Raw genomic sequence first — 18,484 nt, 5'->3', positions numbered from 1 at the left:
GGAATGTTGAGCATTTACTCACGACCCCTCCCACCCACCCCCAATGCAATGTGCTATTGCAGTAAAGGCGGGGTGTTGTATTTGGGGATGCTGCTTGTATGTGTGTGTTTATGCTTCAGATGGACATAGTCACTGAGTACAATACAGGTGAAACTGGATGGTTTTGTTTAGCTTGTGTTAACCTAATGCAATGATCCAGGTAACAAAATGATCTCGCTTTCTATGGCTGTTACTGCCCTCAGAGGAGCTCTGTTGCTTTGGGTACACCCACCATGGCTGGCAAAGCGCTCTTGCAGCATTGCTGTTTGCTACGAGCGAAGAATGCTGTACCTGTACAAGCACATTTATCCCATAAAATCACTGCCTGGGCGACACCTGCCAGCAGTGCCCTCTCTGCACGCAGGGCACACAGACCCTGTGCTGGGTGGCACAGCTGCACCGGGGCCCGTGCACCGGGGGGGATAGAAAAGATCACCACGAGGGAGCTAAAGGAGTTTGGGGAGAACCCACATTTGTGACCGGGGACTGATGGTTCGGTGTGTTTTTAACTAGAAGCCTGAACGAGCTGCGCGTGTTTCATTCGTTTGCTTCTCCTCGTCTGGCCCCATGCTTTGACCGAACCTCCGGGCTCCAGCGCCCCGCCGCCGGCACGGCGCTCACGGCACTGGCGCTGGGGCCGCCTGGGACGCGATGGCACCTGCGAGCGGATGCCTGGCCCAGATCGCCCGGTTTGACTCCCACTCTCCCCTGGCTGCTCGCCGGCTGGTGCCCGGCTCCGCCGCGGCTCCTGTCCCGCGGCCCGACCCCTCGGCACCCGCCCCGGCCGGTGCCAGGGCTGCGCCGCGTCCGCCCGCCCGCCAGGGGGCGCACGGAGCGGCCCGGTGCCCCCTTCTCCCCCTGCGGTGAGTGCGGCGGGGGGGGGGGGGGGCGGAGCGAGCCGAGGTACGGCGGGGGGCAGGGGTCAAAGTTTGTCGTGCCCGGGAGCGTGGGCAGGGGCCACCGGTGGGGGTGACCGGGGCTCGCCGGGTGCGGGGAAGCCCCGACTAAGGCCCAGCCTGCCGACCGCCGCGCCGGGCCACGGGGCGTGCGGAGAGGCCGGCGCCGGGCCTGCCGCGGGCGGGACCCCCGGGTGCGCCGCCTCCGTTCCGCGCTTCAGCCGGCCCCGGGCCGGAGGTGGGACCAGCCGGTGCCAGCAGGAATCGCCGGCGAGCCGGGGCCTTCCCGGGGTGCGCCAGCCCGCAGGGCGGCACACCGGGACGGGGTCCTGCTGCATCCCCTGCCCTGCCGGGCCTGGAGGTACCGCCGGCTTCTCTGTATGGGCACGAGCATCCTCCCCTGGCAGCTGCAGGGGGTGTGATGTTACACGCTGTCTAGTACCGCAGTGGGAGTTGTTTTGAAGATGAAAATATAATCGATAAGTTATTGTTTAAGCAACTCAAAAGATTGTTTAGGGCCATCAACAGAAAGGCAAATGCCTCCTGATGTTAGTTTCAAAGGATATACTTGTCCATGGGAAAAAAATCAGCCTGGAAATAAGCAGAAAGCTTCACATTCACAGACCATTGAGGTCCCAGGGTGACTCAAGGGGACAAACACCAGTTTATTTTAAGCTGGAGCTTGATCATTTTGTAAAGTGGATGATATGATATCAAGTGCGCAATTAGCAGGGCCTGGACTGTGTGATCCAGGAAGTTGCTTCCAGCACTATGCTCATTTCTTACCAAAGTCTGCCTTGCGCTGGGGCTGTGCTTTTTTCATTTTGTACCTTATGCTGGTTTTTCTTTTCTACCCTAGGAGCTCCTGTCTCTCATATTGAATTCCCAGAAAAGGATGGAGAATATTCTGGCTGGTTTGTGTGGAACCAGCCCAGAAGATCCACTCCCTGTGTGGGTTCATGGCAGTGTTAGCCACTGCTTTGATCAGCTGGCATTAAATGTGATTCCTCATGTGATCCTTGCAGCGGTCAGTGCCTGCTTCCTTGGCGCTCCAAGGTATGACAACTAACTTGTCTGGCTCTTGATTATTGTGTGGGACTGGAGGTGGGGTGGAAAGGCTGGAAATCATATCTCCCTATAATGTGCTGAATATGTAATTAGAGAAGGACAAATATTATAATGCTATTACATTTGTCAGGATCCGTCCTAATTCTGAGTACAGTGTACATCTCTGGTCCCTCCATTGCAGAAAGGAACCCAGAAAGAATAGAGAGGGTAGTGGGCATAAAATCACAGAAAATAATTTGAAAGCATTTAAATGAATGGGGATTGCAAAAACCAGGAGTCTTCTGGGAGTGGATATAAATCTAAGGTGGCATGGAAGATGTATATAAGGTAATACGGTGTTCAGAGAAACCAAAAATTGTTTTTCTGTTTACCCTCTTCTGAAATTTGTAAACATTCACTGATATTGAAAGGCCACAAATGATAATGAATCAAATGATAGTGAAGTATTTTGTTGGGCAGTAGATTATGGACTTCACACGCACAGTATCGCTGACACCAGCGGTGATAAACATCATGTTTCTAGACAAAAGACAGAAAGACAAGAGAAATCAAGGATGAGAGATGTGACACAGAGAACTTGATAATCCAGAATTTGTATTAAAGAGGTTAAATATAATTTTTTTCTGCTAATCCTCAAGGATTGGAGTCTGATTTGACTACAAAATATCAGTATGCAAATACATTTCTGTAGAGAAATGCTATTCTTTGATAGCATCTGAGTGTCTCATAGAAGATACTGGACTATACTGACTTGATGTAGTTTAGCAATGTCTACAGTCTGAAAAACTTAGAAATCTAGGGAGATGAATCCAGGAGGTTAAGTAAGAGTGAACAGATAAAGAGTGGGAGAGGAGAAAAAGAAAGGGAAGAGTGCTGGCTGAGAGGTGGTGGAATTTCAGCTGTAAAGTTCTTCTCTGCTATTTCTTCCTCTAGATCTGTCTCTGGGGTGCCTTGCAGGCCAGGCTGGGGATGCAGAATCATCGCCTCCTTTGTACTTGCTGGCCTATTCCTTGCTGATACCATCCCAGCCACCGTTTCTCAGCAGGAGCTGGGCCCTGTGTACCTGGAAGTGTTGGCAAATGGCACTGCCACCCTGACATGGCTCACACATGGCCTCGCACTTCTCATGCTCTGCAGGTCCATTCACGGCTCTACCAGGGGCCCTGCAGTCCTGACTCTGCTCACTCTCTTACCCCTACCTTCCTTCATCATCACACTGGTGTGGTACTGCCAAAGTGGGACAGCTTGGTCCCCTGCCCACCCTGCTGCCTCCTCCAGGTTTGCCATTCTGTGTCTGCAGCTGGCCTCTCTGCTTGTGTATGTGATCGGCTACCTCTTCCCCACTGCTGGCAGGCAAGACTTCCTCTCCATCAATCGCTCCTGGCAACAAGACCTGCTTGTCCCAGAGTCAAGGTTCCCAGAGCCTGATCAGCAGAGAGTGGCAGAAGATGGTGAGAGCTGGCTCTCTCACTTCTTTTATGTTTGGATGAACCCTCTTATGAAATGTGGTTATCAGTGGAAGCTGAACCAGCCCCAGGACGTCTATGTGCTTCCTCGCCTACTCCAGACTGCCAGGGTCTGTGATCGTTTCTACTCTTGCTGGCAGAAGAAGGCAGCTCTGCACCAAGTAGAGGAGGAGCCAGTGTCTCTTACTAGCCCAATCATTGCTGGAGGTGATGGGACTGGCAATGCCCTGGACAGCTCACACCGTGCCCAGGAAGCTGTGCGACTCTTCTCAGTCCTTCATGCGGCCTTTGGGCTTCGTTTCTACTCCCTTGGACTTCTCAAGTTGGCTGGCAACCTGCTGGATTTTTCAGGTCCTTTGCTTCTGAACCTGCTGGTGAACTTTATGGAGTCACGGCAGGAGCCTCTGAGCCACGGGGTGCTCTATGCCCTCGGGCTCTTTGCTGGCTCCTTCCTGGGAGCTCTCTTGCGGAACCAGTTCAGCTATGAGGTGAATAAGGTGATGCTGATGGTGCGGGCTGCTGTCATCTCTGCCATCTACCGCAAGGCTCTGCGCGTCAGCAGCACCAGCCTTACCCGCTTCACTGTGGGGGAAATCGTCAACTTCATGAGCACAGACACCAGTAGACTGATCAACTTCTGCCAAAGCTTCCACGAGGTGTGGAGCCTGCCTTTCCAGTTTTCCATTACTCTCTACCTCCTCTATCAGCAAGTGGGGGTAGCCTTTCTAGGAGGCTTGGCCCTGGCACTGCTGCTTGTGCCCATCAACAAGATCATAGCTAACTGCATCATGATGAACAACAAGGAGATGCTGAAACACAAGGACATACGGGTCAAGGTGAGGGGCAGCTGGTGGCTCTCTGAGTTTGTTACTGTATTTCCTCCCTGTTTGTCCCTGGAATATTGGCCTTTTGGTTCCTTGACATGATCCAAAGCAGGCTAATTGAATCACAGCTGTTGGGAAAAATGCTAGAGAGGGCACACACACTCTCAGTTCAGAAGTGTTTCAGGGTGATGCGGTTTCATCATTCACAAGATAGTGAACTTCCAATGTTTGTCTTTCCCCCTGGGCTAGTCCAGATTCCCTTGCAGGTAGGTTTTTTCTCTGTGTATAGTAGTTCAGGTAGGAGCCTCAATTGCTTCCTCTAGGGATGCTTCCATCCTGTTGCTCCAGTAATGCCATCAGTGGTGAGGTGGTCTGCAGTCTGGACAAAGGCAGTGATCACAGATGTAGTGGTTTTATATATTGCTCCAAGCTTGGACCCTCAGTCATCTTTTCCGCTGCTTTTGGCATATTTACGGTACTATCTCCCTCCTTCCCATATGTCAAACATTTGATTCCCACCTTTTAGCCTTTTATCTCTAATATGAGGGAGCAGCATTTTCACTCGCCATTTCCATCATGCTTTGGAAGCATGAAACATAAGTCAACTCCACGTCAGAGCTGTTGGGAGCTTTAAAATATTTCTTTTCTCAACAGAAGATGCATCTAGTTGTGTGGGGTATGCTGGACTTTCTCCAACTATTGTAGGACTGGTTTGTGAAGTGAACCCTCTCTCATTAGCTTTTTTTTTATGTCGGGGACAGACACATCTCAGCTTGCTCTGCACATGCTGACCTGAGAGCAGGAATGAGAGGGTGGCATGCTGCAAGCACACCTGAGCTGCTGGATGTGAGCCAGCCAGGCTCTGTGTACAGGCTAGCTGTGTTATGGTGGCACCCCACCTGAGAGTCAGGTGTCATTATCTCAAGATGCTGTCTGGTCAATGCAGGTAAATAGCATCCAGGCTGGAGCTAGTAATTCCACACATCTGTTCATCTGTTTTGCAAATCCTTCAGTTGGGAAGTAGTGTAGTAATTTGCCTTCTTATGAGTTGTACATGGCACAGGTGACTGAGGAAGATGGTGGAATGAGTGAGGGCAAAGTTCCCAGTAGCTGCCACTTGAGTTTATGTCTTTGTTAGCAATAAATGGTTCCTGGTATCTCTGGCTTTTAGCAGGAGGCAACTGCAAACCCAGATGCCTAACTGTCATTTGGTGCAGTATGCTGGCACTGGTTATTCTATGTGTTTTTCCTTTTTGCGTGCAGCTAATGACAGAGTTCCTGTGTGGCATTCGTGTGATCAAGTTTTATGCTTGGGAGAAGCACTTCAGCACCAGGATAAATGCTTGCCGGGCTAAAGAGCTGCAGATGTTACAAGCTATCAAGTACCTGGATGCTGTGTGTGTGTATCTTTGGGCAGCACTGCCTGTTGTTGTCTCCATTGCCATCTTCATCACGTATGTCCTGTTGGGTCACCAGCTCACTGCCACAAAGGTGAGTAGGTAGTTGGGAGAGCTCTGACCTTGTCTTGTGCAATCTACAGCAGGGCTGCAGTCCTGAGGCATCTTCTGTGGGAAATAAACCCAGCGTGTCTCCCCACAGCTCTTCAGGCTCTCACTGGTGAAGCTGTTTGAAGGATACAAGATGCAAGGGAGGTACTGCCTCAAACTCATTGCTTTTTCCTTACCTGTGCAGGTGTTCACAGCATTGGCCCTTGTCGGGATGCTTATTCTCCCCCTCAACAACTTCCCGTGGGTGTTGAATGGGACCTTGGAAGCCAAAGTTTCCCTGGATCGAATCCAGCGTTTCCTTGAACTTGTGGACCAGGACCTGGACACTTATTATGCCCTAGGTAAAGATGAAGGATGCTGCTGGGCTTGGGACCCTGGGCAGGGGGCATTTGGAGCAGAGAGCTGAGGTGTGAGGCCCAGGAGCAGTACTGGAAGGCAGCTGGCTGTCACCCCCACGATTCAAGATGTTCAGTTGTCAGAGGCAGAGTGAAGGCACTTTATTTCTGTGAAGAATGGGAGACGAGGTTCTGACATTATTCTGCCAACCATATAGGCAATTGCTTGTCCCCACAGACCCTGGCATTAGTGACCCTTTAGAATAAGCTGCTCCCTCCTCTGTCCAGAGCTCCTCTGACACTGAAGCCATCAACAACCTTGGCTTTGCCTGGCAGAAAGGCTTGAGTGGGTGCCCCTCTCCTGAGCCATCTCAGCTCCCTTTCTCTCCTTCCTTGCCTTTTGCCAGTTCCCTGCCATTCTTTTACCTTCAGCAATAGTAAAACCAGGTTATCCTTATAGTGTCTCCCTGACAGCCAGCAGGTCACCATGTGTGTCTGGTGGGAGCTGGAGAGAAGAGGGTTGGAGGGGGGTATAAATTTAAGGGCAAGTCAGCAGGCAAGCGTCTCATTCTGTGATTGCGTCAAGGGCATCATAGCAGTGCCCTGTCTTTGGTCTCGTCCATTTGGGAACAAAGCTGATAGTGTTTGCGATGCCAGGTGGTTTTCATTTTCCAGCCTTCTCATAGCAGTGCAATGCTGCGCTGCTTTTCTCTTGCAGATAGCCCTTCAGGTACTGCTACTGCCATGGAGATGCGATGTGCAGTCTTCTCGTGGGTGCCAGTTGAGGAGGAAAGCACCAGGCATCCCTTATCCACAGGCACTCTGCACCTGCACATTGAGAACCTGTCAGTGAGAAAGGTGAGCAAGGATGCGGGAGGTAACAGCGAAGAACGGCACAAATAATAGAGCAGGGGTGGCAAGTTTTCATGTTTTCCTGATCTTACGAGCCTTGCATTAAAATCTTCTCTTGGTCAGGAGGCACAGGACACACATCACGTCTCTCAGAGCTAAAGGGTGCTGGAGGGGATCCATGCATAGCTAGCTTACAGCCAAGAGATGAACCAGCTCCCTCTGCTTCCTACCACTGCTGCAGCAGAGGACTGGGCAAGGAACACAGCTGGGCTCCAGGTTAATACTCCTTTGCAGGCTTGTGTCCTGCCACATCGAGTCTCGTTTACCCAGCAACTGTACCCAGCTCTGCTGCTGCACCTGTGAGGTAGTCCTAGTTTAAGACAGCAGTCAGCTTTCTTACAGTCTATGTGTGGCTTAAGAAATCTGGACAAGCTACTCTGTATTAGTGCATCAGGTTGTTCCTTTTCGTTTCTTTTTGCAGGGGATGCTCCTAGGGGTTGTTGGGAAGGTTGGCTCTGGCAAAAGCTCTCTGCTTGCAGCCATCACTGGAGAACTCATCAAGTGAGTAGCCTAAAGACTTCTCCCTGCCTGGTCTCTCTGTGCCACAGCAGGCAGGGATTATCCAGTGCTATTCCTATTTGTAGGCCATTTTTATCTGCCAGCAGTTCTCCTTTGTTGCCCTTTCTACCCACTTCTGGTGTACTTGCAGACAAGGTGGACAAGTGTATATTTGTGACCTGGAGCAAGGATTTGGTCTGGCCACTCAGGAGCCTTGGATACAGTTTACCACTGTCCGTGAGAACATCCTTTTTGGGCGGGAATATGATGCCAGGCTGTATGAGGAGGTGGTGGAAGCCTGTGCCCTCTCTGAGGACTTGAACGTGAGTGCCTAAACTGTAAACCTGCCTGGACCTTCTTGGCCAGCTTTTGCATCCAGTCTGAGCCTCACTGGGAGCAGTTCTCATTCTTTCAGGCTATAGAATGCTTTTCCAGTGTCCCAATCACACAGTGTTACTCTGATTACCAATTCCAGATTATACCTGTCCCCACGGTTCTGTAAGGTATGAAGTCATTCTGGTAGCACTTTGAATGTTTTGTTCTGCTACTGAGCCAAAAGCTCTTTCTTGATCCTGGGGAAAGGATTTGTTCTTGCAGAGCTGATGACTGCCAGGTTTTTCAGGCAGAACCTATCAGCAGCTGATGCTTTTTTGGATCAGAAGGAACTTCCCTGACATCTGGAAGGGCTGAGTCTGTGGTCCTACTGTCAGTAATACACACATTTTAGGCTTGAGGCTTATGTCTGTACTAGCCAGCAAACCTGGCTGTTACATGGTAGGAAGCTAGCCTTCACCTCCCAGTGTATAACCTGATGTCTGATTTTCTGAAGTGCCAAGCACTAGGAGCTCCTGCTTACTTTGGCAGGAGCTATGAATACTCTGTGAAGGCGAGATATTTATTTGAGAAGTAGTAGACTATGCCTGTGCTACCAAATCAAGAGGAAACTGTTTCCAGCTAGTGAAACTGCAATTTTTACTGCTAAACTGTTTGGATGGACCCTGGCATGATTTTGGTGCAGACACAGCTCTTGCTCTCCCAGAGAATTCCCTGCAACTTCAGAGTTATCTTAGACCAGAAGTTGCTGTCAACAGGCAGTTTAGATGTGGCCGCCCTATTCTGAAGTGAGTTTAGTTACATAAATGCCAATCTTGCCAGTTGTCTGCAGATTCTGTGTATAGACTGTTGCATTGTTTAAATTTTGTAAGGTGTCACCCTAAGAAATTACTGCCAGAGGCACGAAGGGGACACCAGTGTTCTGGTTTTGGGTCCTCAGTAGTTTCCTGTCATTTCTAAATGGATTGCCTTGAATGTTTCAGATTTTACCAGCAGGTGACCAGACACAGGTGGGTGAAAATGGTGTGACACTCAGTGGAGGACAGAAGGCTCGAATAGCCCTTGCCAGAGCCGTTTACCAGGTAAATAGCAAAGGAGTCATGCCATGGCAGATTGTGCCCTGTGCCAAGTCAGATGTAAAGAAGCTGGAGGCACCCAGCTGTACACTATGCTCTGGCAGCACGTCTTAAACCGCATCGTGCTGGCCTAAAGGTGCTGGCGATGTGCCACACGGAGGCACTTGTGCTTTTCTCAACAGCACTGCCTGGCAGGACCAGCAACTGTATCCTTATCTTTTGTCTCCCTCTCAGGAGAAAGAGCTTTACCTCCTTGATGATCCCCTGGCTGCTGTAGATGCAGACGTAGCCAACCATCTTATGCGGAAATGCATTCTTGGAGTTCTCAAACACAAGACCAGGATCCTTTGCACCCACAGGACGGAGTTTTTGGAGAAAGCCGATGCCTTGTTGTTGATAGACAATGGCAGGATAGTTAAGACAGGTACACTGGTTGTCTTCTCAGGCATTCATTTGTGCCTGTGTGCCAGTCTTGGAATTGATTGAGCAAAGATGGGCATAAGGGAGTAGAATTAACTAGTGGGGAACCCAATGAAAATCAGCTTGAGGACACTGCACATGGGCAAAGATGGGGTGGAAGGGAATATACAGATGCATAGATAGAACAGGACAGCCCTAGAGGTGGGGAGCTGATAACAAAAGACCGTAGCAGGTTCTGCGGAGCAGGGCCTTCAAGGGTGCAGATGCTGTGAGAGAAAATAGGAAATGTTATGTGAGAAAGAACCTGGGCCATTTCGCAGCAAGAGGCAAGACTGAAGCATTTGCATGTCTCTCTGCAGGCACACCAGCTGATATCCTGCCACTCGTGGAAGCCTTCCCCAAGTTCAAGGATATGGACAAGAGGCGGAAGGATGAAGGTCTATATCTGATGAGCTTGAGGGTGGCTGGGGCAGCACAGCTCAGTTGACCAACCAGACAGAACCTGTACCTGATGGCTGCTGGCCTTAGAGCAGAGCTCCCACCCCCTTGCTCTGCTGTGGCAGTGCTGATCTGTGGGTAGTGTGTGCACAGAGGAAAGAGAGGAGGCCCATGTATCATTGAGTATTGGTCTGGAGCAGTATTTGAATCTGCTGTTCCACTTGTGGTCCAGCTTTGGATGAAGGTCTGCCAGGATTGGTGCACCTGTCTTGAAAGAGGAGAGGAGAAGGAAGAAGAGTCTCTCTCATAGCCTAGATTTGGTCTGTGCGCGGCAAGGAGCAGCTGCAGGAGGAAACACACTGACCTTTGCTTTTACCTCCATTCCCACAGCCCCTGATGAACAGAGCCAAGAAGAGGCTGTAGAGACAGAGGCAGAAGAATCAACCCAAAACAATCATCTTGTCCACAAGGAGGAAGAGAAGAAAGAAGGGGCAGTGGCTTTTCAGGTGTACAAGGCATATTGGCTGGCAGTGGGCAGCTGCATGGCATTATCCATCCTCTTCTCGCTGCTCCTGATGCAAGGTGAGGCAGTGGCCCAGCAGTATATCTCTCTTTAGCCATTCCTCTCCTTTCATTCCCTGGTTGTGGAGTCCAGGGAAGAAAAGAGGCCAGGGGTTTACTAACTCTTGTCTGCAGCATAAAGACCCCTTTTCTCTTCTCCAGACTAAAGTAGCACAGTTTGGAGTGGGCACATGTGGGAACAGGATCTGGCATCTCAATGCTGCAGCTGCATGTCTGCTTCTCTAGCAGTGCCCTGTCGCTGCTGCAGCGCAAGGCTGTTCCCTTGCTCCTGCGCTACTACTAACAGTGGAGAATGAAGGCAGGGGTGCCCAGACTAGACTGGGCAGTGACACAATTATAAAAGTTGCCCAGAAACTTTCCCTTCAGCTTTTCTGCTTCATGTTTGCCAATTCGAAGGTTGGATCCTTCTTTATGCAATCTGTCTTTCCCTGCAGCATCCAGAAATATCTCAGATTGGTGGCTGTCACACTGGATCTCCAGCATGTCCCAGGCAGCAAATTCCTCTGTGATGGTCTGCGCAGCTTCCTCACCTTCCCCAGAGCTTCTCTTCTCCGTTGTTGGGCTTGTGTAAGTGAATCTGGTCAGGAGGTGCCAAAGGAAGCTGGAAACATATTCCCATTTTGCCCTTAAGTGCATTTCTGGTGAAGATCCTTGTTGAGAGCAGGGATAAACTGACCACCCTGCTGCAGGGGATATGTGTGGCTGCTTTGACAAAGAAAATCAAAATCTTTGACCTGATGAGATGTCCGAAGGGCTTCTGCCTGGGACTGATGGAAGACTCCTAACTGCATAGTAATCAAGAGTGTTTGTCCCAGCATGCCAAAGGGTTGAAGTATCCTGGTTTCTCCTTGAGTGTGCTCCTGGGTTCTTGTGCCCTGATTGTGAGTTTACTGTCATGAGGACCTTAACAGATTCATAATCTTCCTCCTCCTATGTTCCAGCTCCCCCATTCAAGCTCTGAACATCACCCCAGTCCCTTCCAATGCCTCAATGGATGTGAATTTCTACCTGATAGTTTATGGGAGCATTGCAGGGGCCAACTCCCTCTTCACCATTCTTCGGGCCTTTCTCTTTGCTTATGGTACTATCCGTGCTGCCGCTGTCATTCACAACCGACTGCTCCAGAGAGCTCTAAAGGTAATGGTCAGAAAGTCCAGAGCAGGCTGAGGCTCCTGCACGTCATTCTGCCTTGATGTTCTTCTCATAGTTGGGAGTAAGGGTTTGGGAGGTGGGTTAGGGTTTCTGCTGGTATTAGCTGATGAGGTCCCCATAGGACTACATCCAAAAAGGGCTACACCACAGCCAGCACAAGGGTCCTATGAGCTGGGGTTCAAAATGTGTCCTCTAAGGCTTGTTGCATTCCTTGGAGGAGTGTTTTGTGGCTGCCACCTGCATCTCTTCACTCGTTAGGCTTAGATGTATAGCCAAGGTGAGGGCCAATTAAATCAAAGTAGCTTTTGCTGGATCATGAGCTCAGATTCAGATGAGATTGAAAGGAGTCATTAGGCAAGATTTAGGGCTGATGTTGGCATGTGCCAGTTAAGTTTTTTTATGATTTGGGCTTCCTTGAGTCCTCAGGCTAGAGTCAGGGTAAAAAGATTGTGAGATAGGATTAGAGGCTTGTCTCACTGGCTACTGGTGGGCCAGTATGGGATCTGAGTGGCTGCTATCTTAGTAGCTGTCTGCTGTTTGCCACAGAAGGACTCCTTGCTTTTACCAAGTGAACAGCATAAGTAGTTTGGCTGTGAGCTGGCTTTGGAGTCTGAGATTTCTTCTCCAGCTGTGGAAAGGAAGGGGGCTTTGGTGGCCAGCCCTTTGCGGCCTTATCTGCTCCCCTTGGTGCTGCTCTCCTAGGCACTGTTTATGGCTGGATCTCACCTCAGCTGACTGGCTCTTACTTTCTGGTTCCCTTGTTGCCAGGCCACAGTCACCTTCTTTGACACCACACCAACGGGCCGGATCCTGAACCGCTTCTCCTCAGACCTGTACTGCGTGGATGACAGCCTACCATTTATCCTCAACATCTTCCTTGCCAACATGTACGGGCTCTTGGGCATGCTGGTGATAATCACCTATGGCCTCCCTTGGATTGGTCTGGTCTTACTCCCGCTGGCTGCCCTCTACTTCTCCATCCAACGCTACTACCGGCGCACATCCCGGGAGCTCAAGCGCCTTTACAGTGTCACCCTGTCTCCCATTTACACTCACTTTTCAGAGACCCTCTCAGGACTGAGTAGCATCAGAGCCATGCGGGCAACCCGGAGGTGAGTGGAAAAGCGCCCGAAGAGCCAGAGCTTTGGCTTTTATCAGGGTATTCCTGATGTGGGGCTGGTTATAGGGTGGCAGGAATGCCCTGGTCTGGGGCGGCAGGAATGGAGATTGAGTGGTGCGAATCTCTATTGTGTGCCTGCCAGGTTTGAGTTGGAGAATGAGCTGCGCCTGGAGCAGAACCAGCGCTGCCTCTTTGCCAGCAACACAGCGATGCAGTGGCTGGACATCCGCTTGCAGATGATTGGGGTTGCTGTGGTTACTGCTATTGCAGGAATTGCCATCATCCAGCACCAGAAGCAACTGGGAAACCCAGGTAGGCTGCCAGGGGTTGTTCCGTGCCAACTCCTAGGCTGTGGCCCAGGGGTTCTGAATCTCCTAGCCCGGAGCTGCATATCTTCCTACCCAGATCTTGGTAAGATCCAGAGCTCCTGCTCCCTGTCCCTCTACAAGCCACCCACAATGTAGTGCATCAGCTCCTATCCCTCCTCCTGTGTGTCCCCATCGTCAAGTGGGATCCCAGACTCCAGAGTGCTGACTTCTCCCTTGTTTCTTTATCCTGCCACCAAGATCCCAGCTCTTTCCCTGCCAGTAACATTCTTGCTTATGCTTTTGTCCTCGCAGGACTTGTGGGTCTGTCACTCTCATATGCCTTGTCTGTCACAAACCTGCTCTCAGGCCTCATTTCCAGCTTCACTCTGACAGAGACCATGATGGTGAGTGTGGAGCGGACAGAGGAGTACACCACAGACATCCCCATGGAGCCCCAGGATAAACTGCTCCAGGTAAAAGCTCAAGTGTGTTCTCAGAGACTGGCCCATCTTCTGGCTCTGTGTTCTGTACTTGCCTCTTGGGGAGATCATGGCATTCCAGTGAATGGGTGGAGGGCCCTTGCCAACAGAAACCACCTTGACTGCTCATCCTTTACCACTAAATCCCCTAGGGGGGATGAATCTCTGCAGGAGTTGGTGAAGGCTGGAATGATGAGAAGGGGTAGGAAAGCACAACGGTTACTAGATCAAAGCTGTGAGAGAAAAACAAGCCTAGGAGGGGGCTGTAGTTGGAGCTGGGCTGTGTGTTGGGTCTGCTTGGAAGCCAAGCAACCATCCAAAGGGATGCATAGGGCTTGGCCTGTGGGGAGGGGAGGCTGAATGTGGCACTGGGTCATGGTCATACCATGTCTCACACAGATACCCCTCCTAGGTTGCTGCTGACTGGCCAAGCCAGGGGCTTTTGGAGTTCCAGAAAGTGGTCCTGGCCTACCGAGAGGGCTTGCCTAATGCGCTTGATGGTGTGAGCTTCACCATTTACCCCAGAGAGAAGGTGGGGATTGTGGGTCGCACAGGATCTGGAAAATCCACCCTTTTCTTGGCCCTTTTCCGTATGCTGGAGCTGAAATCAGGACGGATTCTCCTGGATGGTGTTGACAGCAAGCTGGTGGGCTTGGAGGAGCTGAGGTACAGAGGGCTGAGCAGAGTGGAGGGTAGCTGGTGGGGCCTGGAGGCTGAGAGCTGTCAGTGGTTGGATGCCAAAGCGAAGAGTGAGGAGCAAAAGGCTCAGTGTCATGGCACCCTCTTGTCTGATTGTGGCAGCTTCTTATGAGTTGCTTGCTTGTTTCTGAACAGCTGTGGTTAAGGAAACCAGGCTGAATATGTGACCCCTGTCTCTGTGCCTCTGAGATACACAGCAAACCAAGACACTCCACCCTAGGCACAAAAACCAAAAATGGGCCTTTGCTTTTCTGCAGAACCCACCCCCTGACCCCTCAGCTTTTGTTTGCTTGCAGATCTAGGCTGGCCATCATCCCCCAGGATCCATTTTTGTTCAGTGGCTCAATCCGAGAGAACCTGGACCCCCAGGGAAAACGGACAGATGCTGAGCTCCACGAGGTGCTAGAGCAGTGCCACCTGCAGGATGCTGTAACTCAGATGGGTGAGTCTGAACCCAGTGAGAAGCAGCTGGGTTAGCCCTGGTACTGGGACAGGGGAGGGGACCTCAGGTCAGTCAGGGGAGCTGGGGAAAAGGGGTGAGGTGGGTGCAGTAGTAAGGAATTGGTTAGGTGAGGCCACACTAGGACCAGGGTGGGAACACGTCAGTGGGACCCAGTGGCACTCCCTGAGATTCAGTGGGAAAGGACTGGCAGGTGATGGATGGGGTGGCACAGTGTTGCTGATGAGACCAGGCCCCAGGGGATGTTAGAACAGCCTGAGAGATAAGCCAACCCTTAGTTCTAGGGGAGCGTGGCGTCTCTGTGCCAGAAGTTGCCTGTGTCCAAGTGTAAGGGCTCTAGTTCCCAAGGCTTGGTCCTGACCAGGTCTGGGATTTCGAGTGCTACTGGGAAAACCCCAGACTCTGGGAACGGTTTGGAGCTCTGTGCAGAGCCTGGTGGGGTGACTGCTGAGCTTGACCCCTGCAGGTGGCTTGGACAGCGAGCTGGGAGAGAGGGGAAAGAGTCTGTCCGTGGGACAGAGGCAGCTGGTGTGTCTGGCAAGAGCCCTCCTGACACAGGCCAAGGTGAGTGCCCTGCCTCCATCGGAGCGAGGGGGAGCGAGCTGCTGATGGCTGCGTGGGGACAGCAGAGCAGAGCGCTCCAGAGTTGAGGCTGTGATGGGAAGAGATGCCCTGCGCTGTCTCTAGGCAGGGATTGGGGTCTACCCTGTGGTGCTTGGGAGCTCCCTTCACTCTCTGTCCCTGGCAGGTGTTGTGCATCGATGAGGCCACAGCCAGTGTGGATCAGAAGACAGACCAGCTGCTGCAGCAGACCATCCGCCAGCGCTTTGCTGACAAAACTGTTCTGACGATTGCTCACAGGTATGGAGGAAGCAGCACTCGTGCCTGCATTCATCCTAGCACTCACAGGGAGTGATGGCTGCACCTGCCATACCTGGGCCTCGAGCTCCGCAGGGAAGTCTCCGGGATGAGGCATTTCAAGTGCAAAAGGCTGGACCTTGCTGTTTGCCTTTTGTGCTTTACTAGCCCTTGGGTGCTGGGAACAACTGGATGGGAAAATGCTGCACCCAGAAATTGGAGGACAGCAAAAGGCAGCACGCCACACCGTATGGCAGATGGCCCTTCCTGAGCACTGCCTGCAGGGCTCCCGGGGGAGTGAATCGAACCTTGTGGTTCTGCCAGGTTAGGGCGAGTCGCAATGAGAGCCACCCCGCAGGAAGGAGCAGCACGGAGGAGCAGGTGTCGCTGGCTCAGCAGAGGGCCGTGCGGCACAGCCCGCAGCCCAGGGCCGCAGCCGGCTCCCTGGCTGGATGAGGCAGGATGCTGCGTGGTTGGTTTTCCAAAACCCTTGAGTTTTGCTTCCAGCCCGCACCCGGTGCCAGCAATCTAGATGCTGCCCAGGCAGGACAAGGCAACGGTGCTTGCCCCACAGCCGAGATTTAGCGTAAGAGTAGTGGCAGTAGATGGTTGTGAGCGGAGGGAGGAGGGCAAAACATGAATACTGAGAAGGAACAAGCGGGTCAGCATTAGGCAGTGCTCTCTGCCCAAGGTGCTCTTACTCTTGCCAAGTGGAGGAGAACTGGGAGGAGGGTTATGCAATTGTATGGAGGGTGTTTTCAAAACACAAAGGTTACCACAAAAGTAAAAATCAAATGAGCAGGTGGCAGGGACTGGTGTCCTGCTGCACAGAAGTGGGAGTAATGGATAACAGGCGGGGTGGGCTGGGCCTGGCAAGTGAATTAAGTGAATCTTGTTAAATACATCAGGTAAGAGGGAGGCAGGAGGGGTGTGAAGGGAATGCTGTTCCTACACTAGGGATATTATGCATAAATAGAGTGGAAAGGTAAGGGCATTGTGGGCTGAGGTGTGTGTTTGGGTTGGGTAGAGGGAGACCACCTCTGAGGGAGGAGTAATTAGAGAGGAGAACCAGCAGAGGAAGGAGTGGCAGAAGGCAAGGCAGCAAGACTGGGTTGAAGATGGCCTCAGCCCCTATTCCACTGGGATGAAGGGAGATGGGGAGAGCAGTAAGGAGGGAGAGGTGGTGATGGGTTTGTTTTGTACCCATGGTTCTTCCGTGCCATTCAGCTTTGGGTGAACTATTAATTGAATGGGTGAAATCTAGGACAGCAAGTGACTCATTACTTGTCCCTTGCCCCTCCAGGTCATTTGCAGTGCTGCAGCCTGGCACTTTTGGGGATGAATGTGTAACCAGAGTCCCAAACTCCATACGCTTTCTACCTGCTCAAATCCTCTGCAGTTTCTTCCCTGTGACTTGCAGCTTTGTAGGGCTGTGGTTTCACACTGAACTGTGCACGACTGTGCAAAGGCACTCTTGCTGCCCTGTCTTCCCTCCCCAGGGCCAGAGGTTGCTGCCCTGCTAGCAGTCTGGGAAGAACTGGGCATATATGTATACTGCGGATGCTGTGGTTGGCAGTCTGGCAACTACAAATCCACTGGTGGTGGCAGCATAAGCAAAGATGACTGACTGCTGGGGAAGGGCAGCTGATGCACAAGTCCATTTCTGCTGCCCTCAGGAGGTGGCAGGTGAGGAAATGTAGGGGCAAGCAGAAGCAACTCAGTAACTCTCTTGTGGGAATGGAGACATCTTGTGCAACCCCAGAATCAGGCATGCTCTGAGCTCTCCCTCTACAGAGCTTCCCTCTGCGCTCCTGGTGCCCTGCCATGCCCAGCAACTGGAAGGCATTGCTGTGCTCTCCTAAGAGGTGGTGCATTTCAGCGGTGTGCAGAAGCTTTCTGGGCAGCTGGACTGCAGCGTGTCCCTGAGTGCACAGGGAGATGCTCCACAGATCCTGATGCTGGGCATGTCTTGGGCCACCCTTTGGCAGCAGGGGAAGCAGTATCCAGGGTTTCACCTCAGATCCACCAACATGTGTCCTGGCATTTGCTGTCCACAGGTTGAACACCATCTTGGACTCAGACCGTGTGCTGGTGATGCAAGCTGGGAGAGTGGCAGAGCTGGATTCACCTACCCACTTAAGCCAGAAAGATGGCTCCTTGTTCCAGTGCCTCCTGCACAGTGGGCAGCTGTGACCTCCCTCCTGGGCTGAGCCCAGGCAGCCCTCCTGGCTTTGTGCCTGGCTTTCCTCTCACTCAGCCACAAGCCCTGTCCCTGCAGGGCCAGGAGCTGCTGAGGTGAGGAAAGGAATTATTCCTGCCTGCAGGTAGCGATTGTTTGTCCTCGGGGATGGAGGCATGGCACTGTGGCCTTTCCTTTAGTAGGGAAGACGGGACTTGGTGTTCAGGGCCATGCAAGCCTGGCTGGTGGAATACTGCTCCCCTCCAAGGATCCCCTTTGAGATTACAGAGGGATTTTCTGCTCACTGAAGAATCAGTGACTCCTAATCTGAGACTTAGTCTCACATGCAGTTTAAAATAAAGTGGAAACATCCTTGTGAAGCTCCATTTACTCAGGGCCCTGTCCCCTTTCCCCCAAGACTCCCTTCCCTGTGAGATACAGGAGTGGTGCCCTCTCTGCCCAAAGACAACCTTACCTCTTCCCTTACTACTTTCAGTGGGCACTGACCTTTCCAAGCCCAGAAAGTCGCACCCAAGGACCTTGCTGCTTTTCCTCATTTACAGTGGAGAAGGCCTTCCCCTGAAGGGCCAGAATGTGATTACATTAAAGGCATCTAAGGCTAGTTTATTTCAAGACCAGTTTTCCAAGGGAAACTCCCTCCTGCTCCCAGCTACACAAACCCACAGCTGCTTTCAGTTTTAGGATCAGATTGCTCTTCCCATTGGCACCCTTGGACTCAGTCCTGGGTTTTCCCCTTCTCCCCCAAACTCTAAGGCAACATCTAGTGAGTACACACCTTTGCTACACTGTCCTGAGGCAGGTCCCGCTCCTTCC

At 51.8% G+C, this 18,484-nt stretch overlaps 1 protein-coding gene across 3 annotated transcripts; it reads left to right on the top strand.

The window, feature by feature from the left end:
• Window positions 1–984: 984 nt before the first annotated feature.
• On the top strand, window positions 985–18,030 carry ABCC10 (ATP binding cassette subfamily C member 10). 3 transcript variants are annotated; one of them, XM_056356805.1, is made up of 22 exons: window positions 985–1,296; window positions 1,795–1,991; window positions 2,937–4,305; window positions 5,557–5,784; window positions 5,986–6,142; window positions 6,855–6,994; window positions 7,470–7,549; window positions 7,698–7,869; window positions 8,863–8,961; window positions 9,190–9,379; window positions 9,735–9,812; window positions 10,204–10,395; window positions 10,830–10,962; window positions 11,337–11,532; window positions 12,316–12,659; window positions 12,810–12,979; window positions 13,369–13,448; window positions 13,867–14,120; window positions 14,450–14,595; window positions 15,080–15,177; window positions 15,362–15,474; window positions 17,529–18,030. In XM_056356805.1, the coding sequence occupies exons 2-22, from the start codon at window positions 1,831–1,833 to the stop codon at window positions 17,662–17,664; spliced, it is 4,536 nt and encodes a 1,511-aa protein (XP_056212780.1). In that variant the 5' UTR covers window positions 985–1,296; window positions 1,795–1,830; the 3' UTR covers window positions 17,665–18,030. The 3 variants fall into 3 exon arrangements, with proteins under 3 accessions (XP_056212780.1, XP_056212779.1, XP_056212781.1); XM_056356804.1 differs by having other exon boundaries at window positions 13,288–13,448; XM_056356806.1 differs by lacking the exons at window positions 15,080–15,177; window positions 15,362–15,474; window positions 17,529–18,030 and having other exon boundaries at window positions 13,288–13,448; window positions 13,867–13,986; window positions 14,450–14,559.
• Window positions 18,031–18,484: the final 454 nt, after the last annotated feature.

Source organism: Falco biarmicus, chromosome 12 (assembly GCF_023638135.1).
Source record: "Falco biarmicus isolate bFalBia1 chromosome 12, bFalBia1.pri, whole genome shotgun sequence".
In the NCBI taxonomy this organism is placed as follows: Eukaryota; Metazoa; Chordata; class Aves; order Falconiformes; family Falconidae; genus Falco; species Falco biarmicus.
Note: the sequence above shows the minus strand (reverse complement) of the source record. Positions and strands in the feature narration are given on the sequence as shown.

Excerpts from the sequence above, each read along its gene's own strand:
- ABCC10 (XM_056356804.1), top strand. The coding sequence starts at position 1,831 with ATGGAGAATATTCTGGCTGGTTTGTGTGGAACCAGCCCAGAAGATCCA. Across the intron at positions 5,785-5,985 it reads ACCAGCTCACTGCCACAAAG|GTGTTCACAGCATTGGCCCT; the intron begins GTGAGTAGGTAG and ends TTACCTGTGCAG. Across the intron at positions 7,870-8,862 it reads CCCTCTCTGAGGACTTGAAC|ATTTTACCAGCAGGTGACCA; the intron begins GTGAGTGCCTAA and ends TGAATGTTTCAG.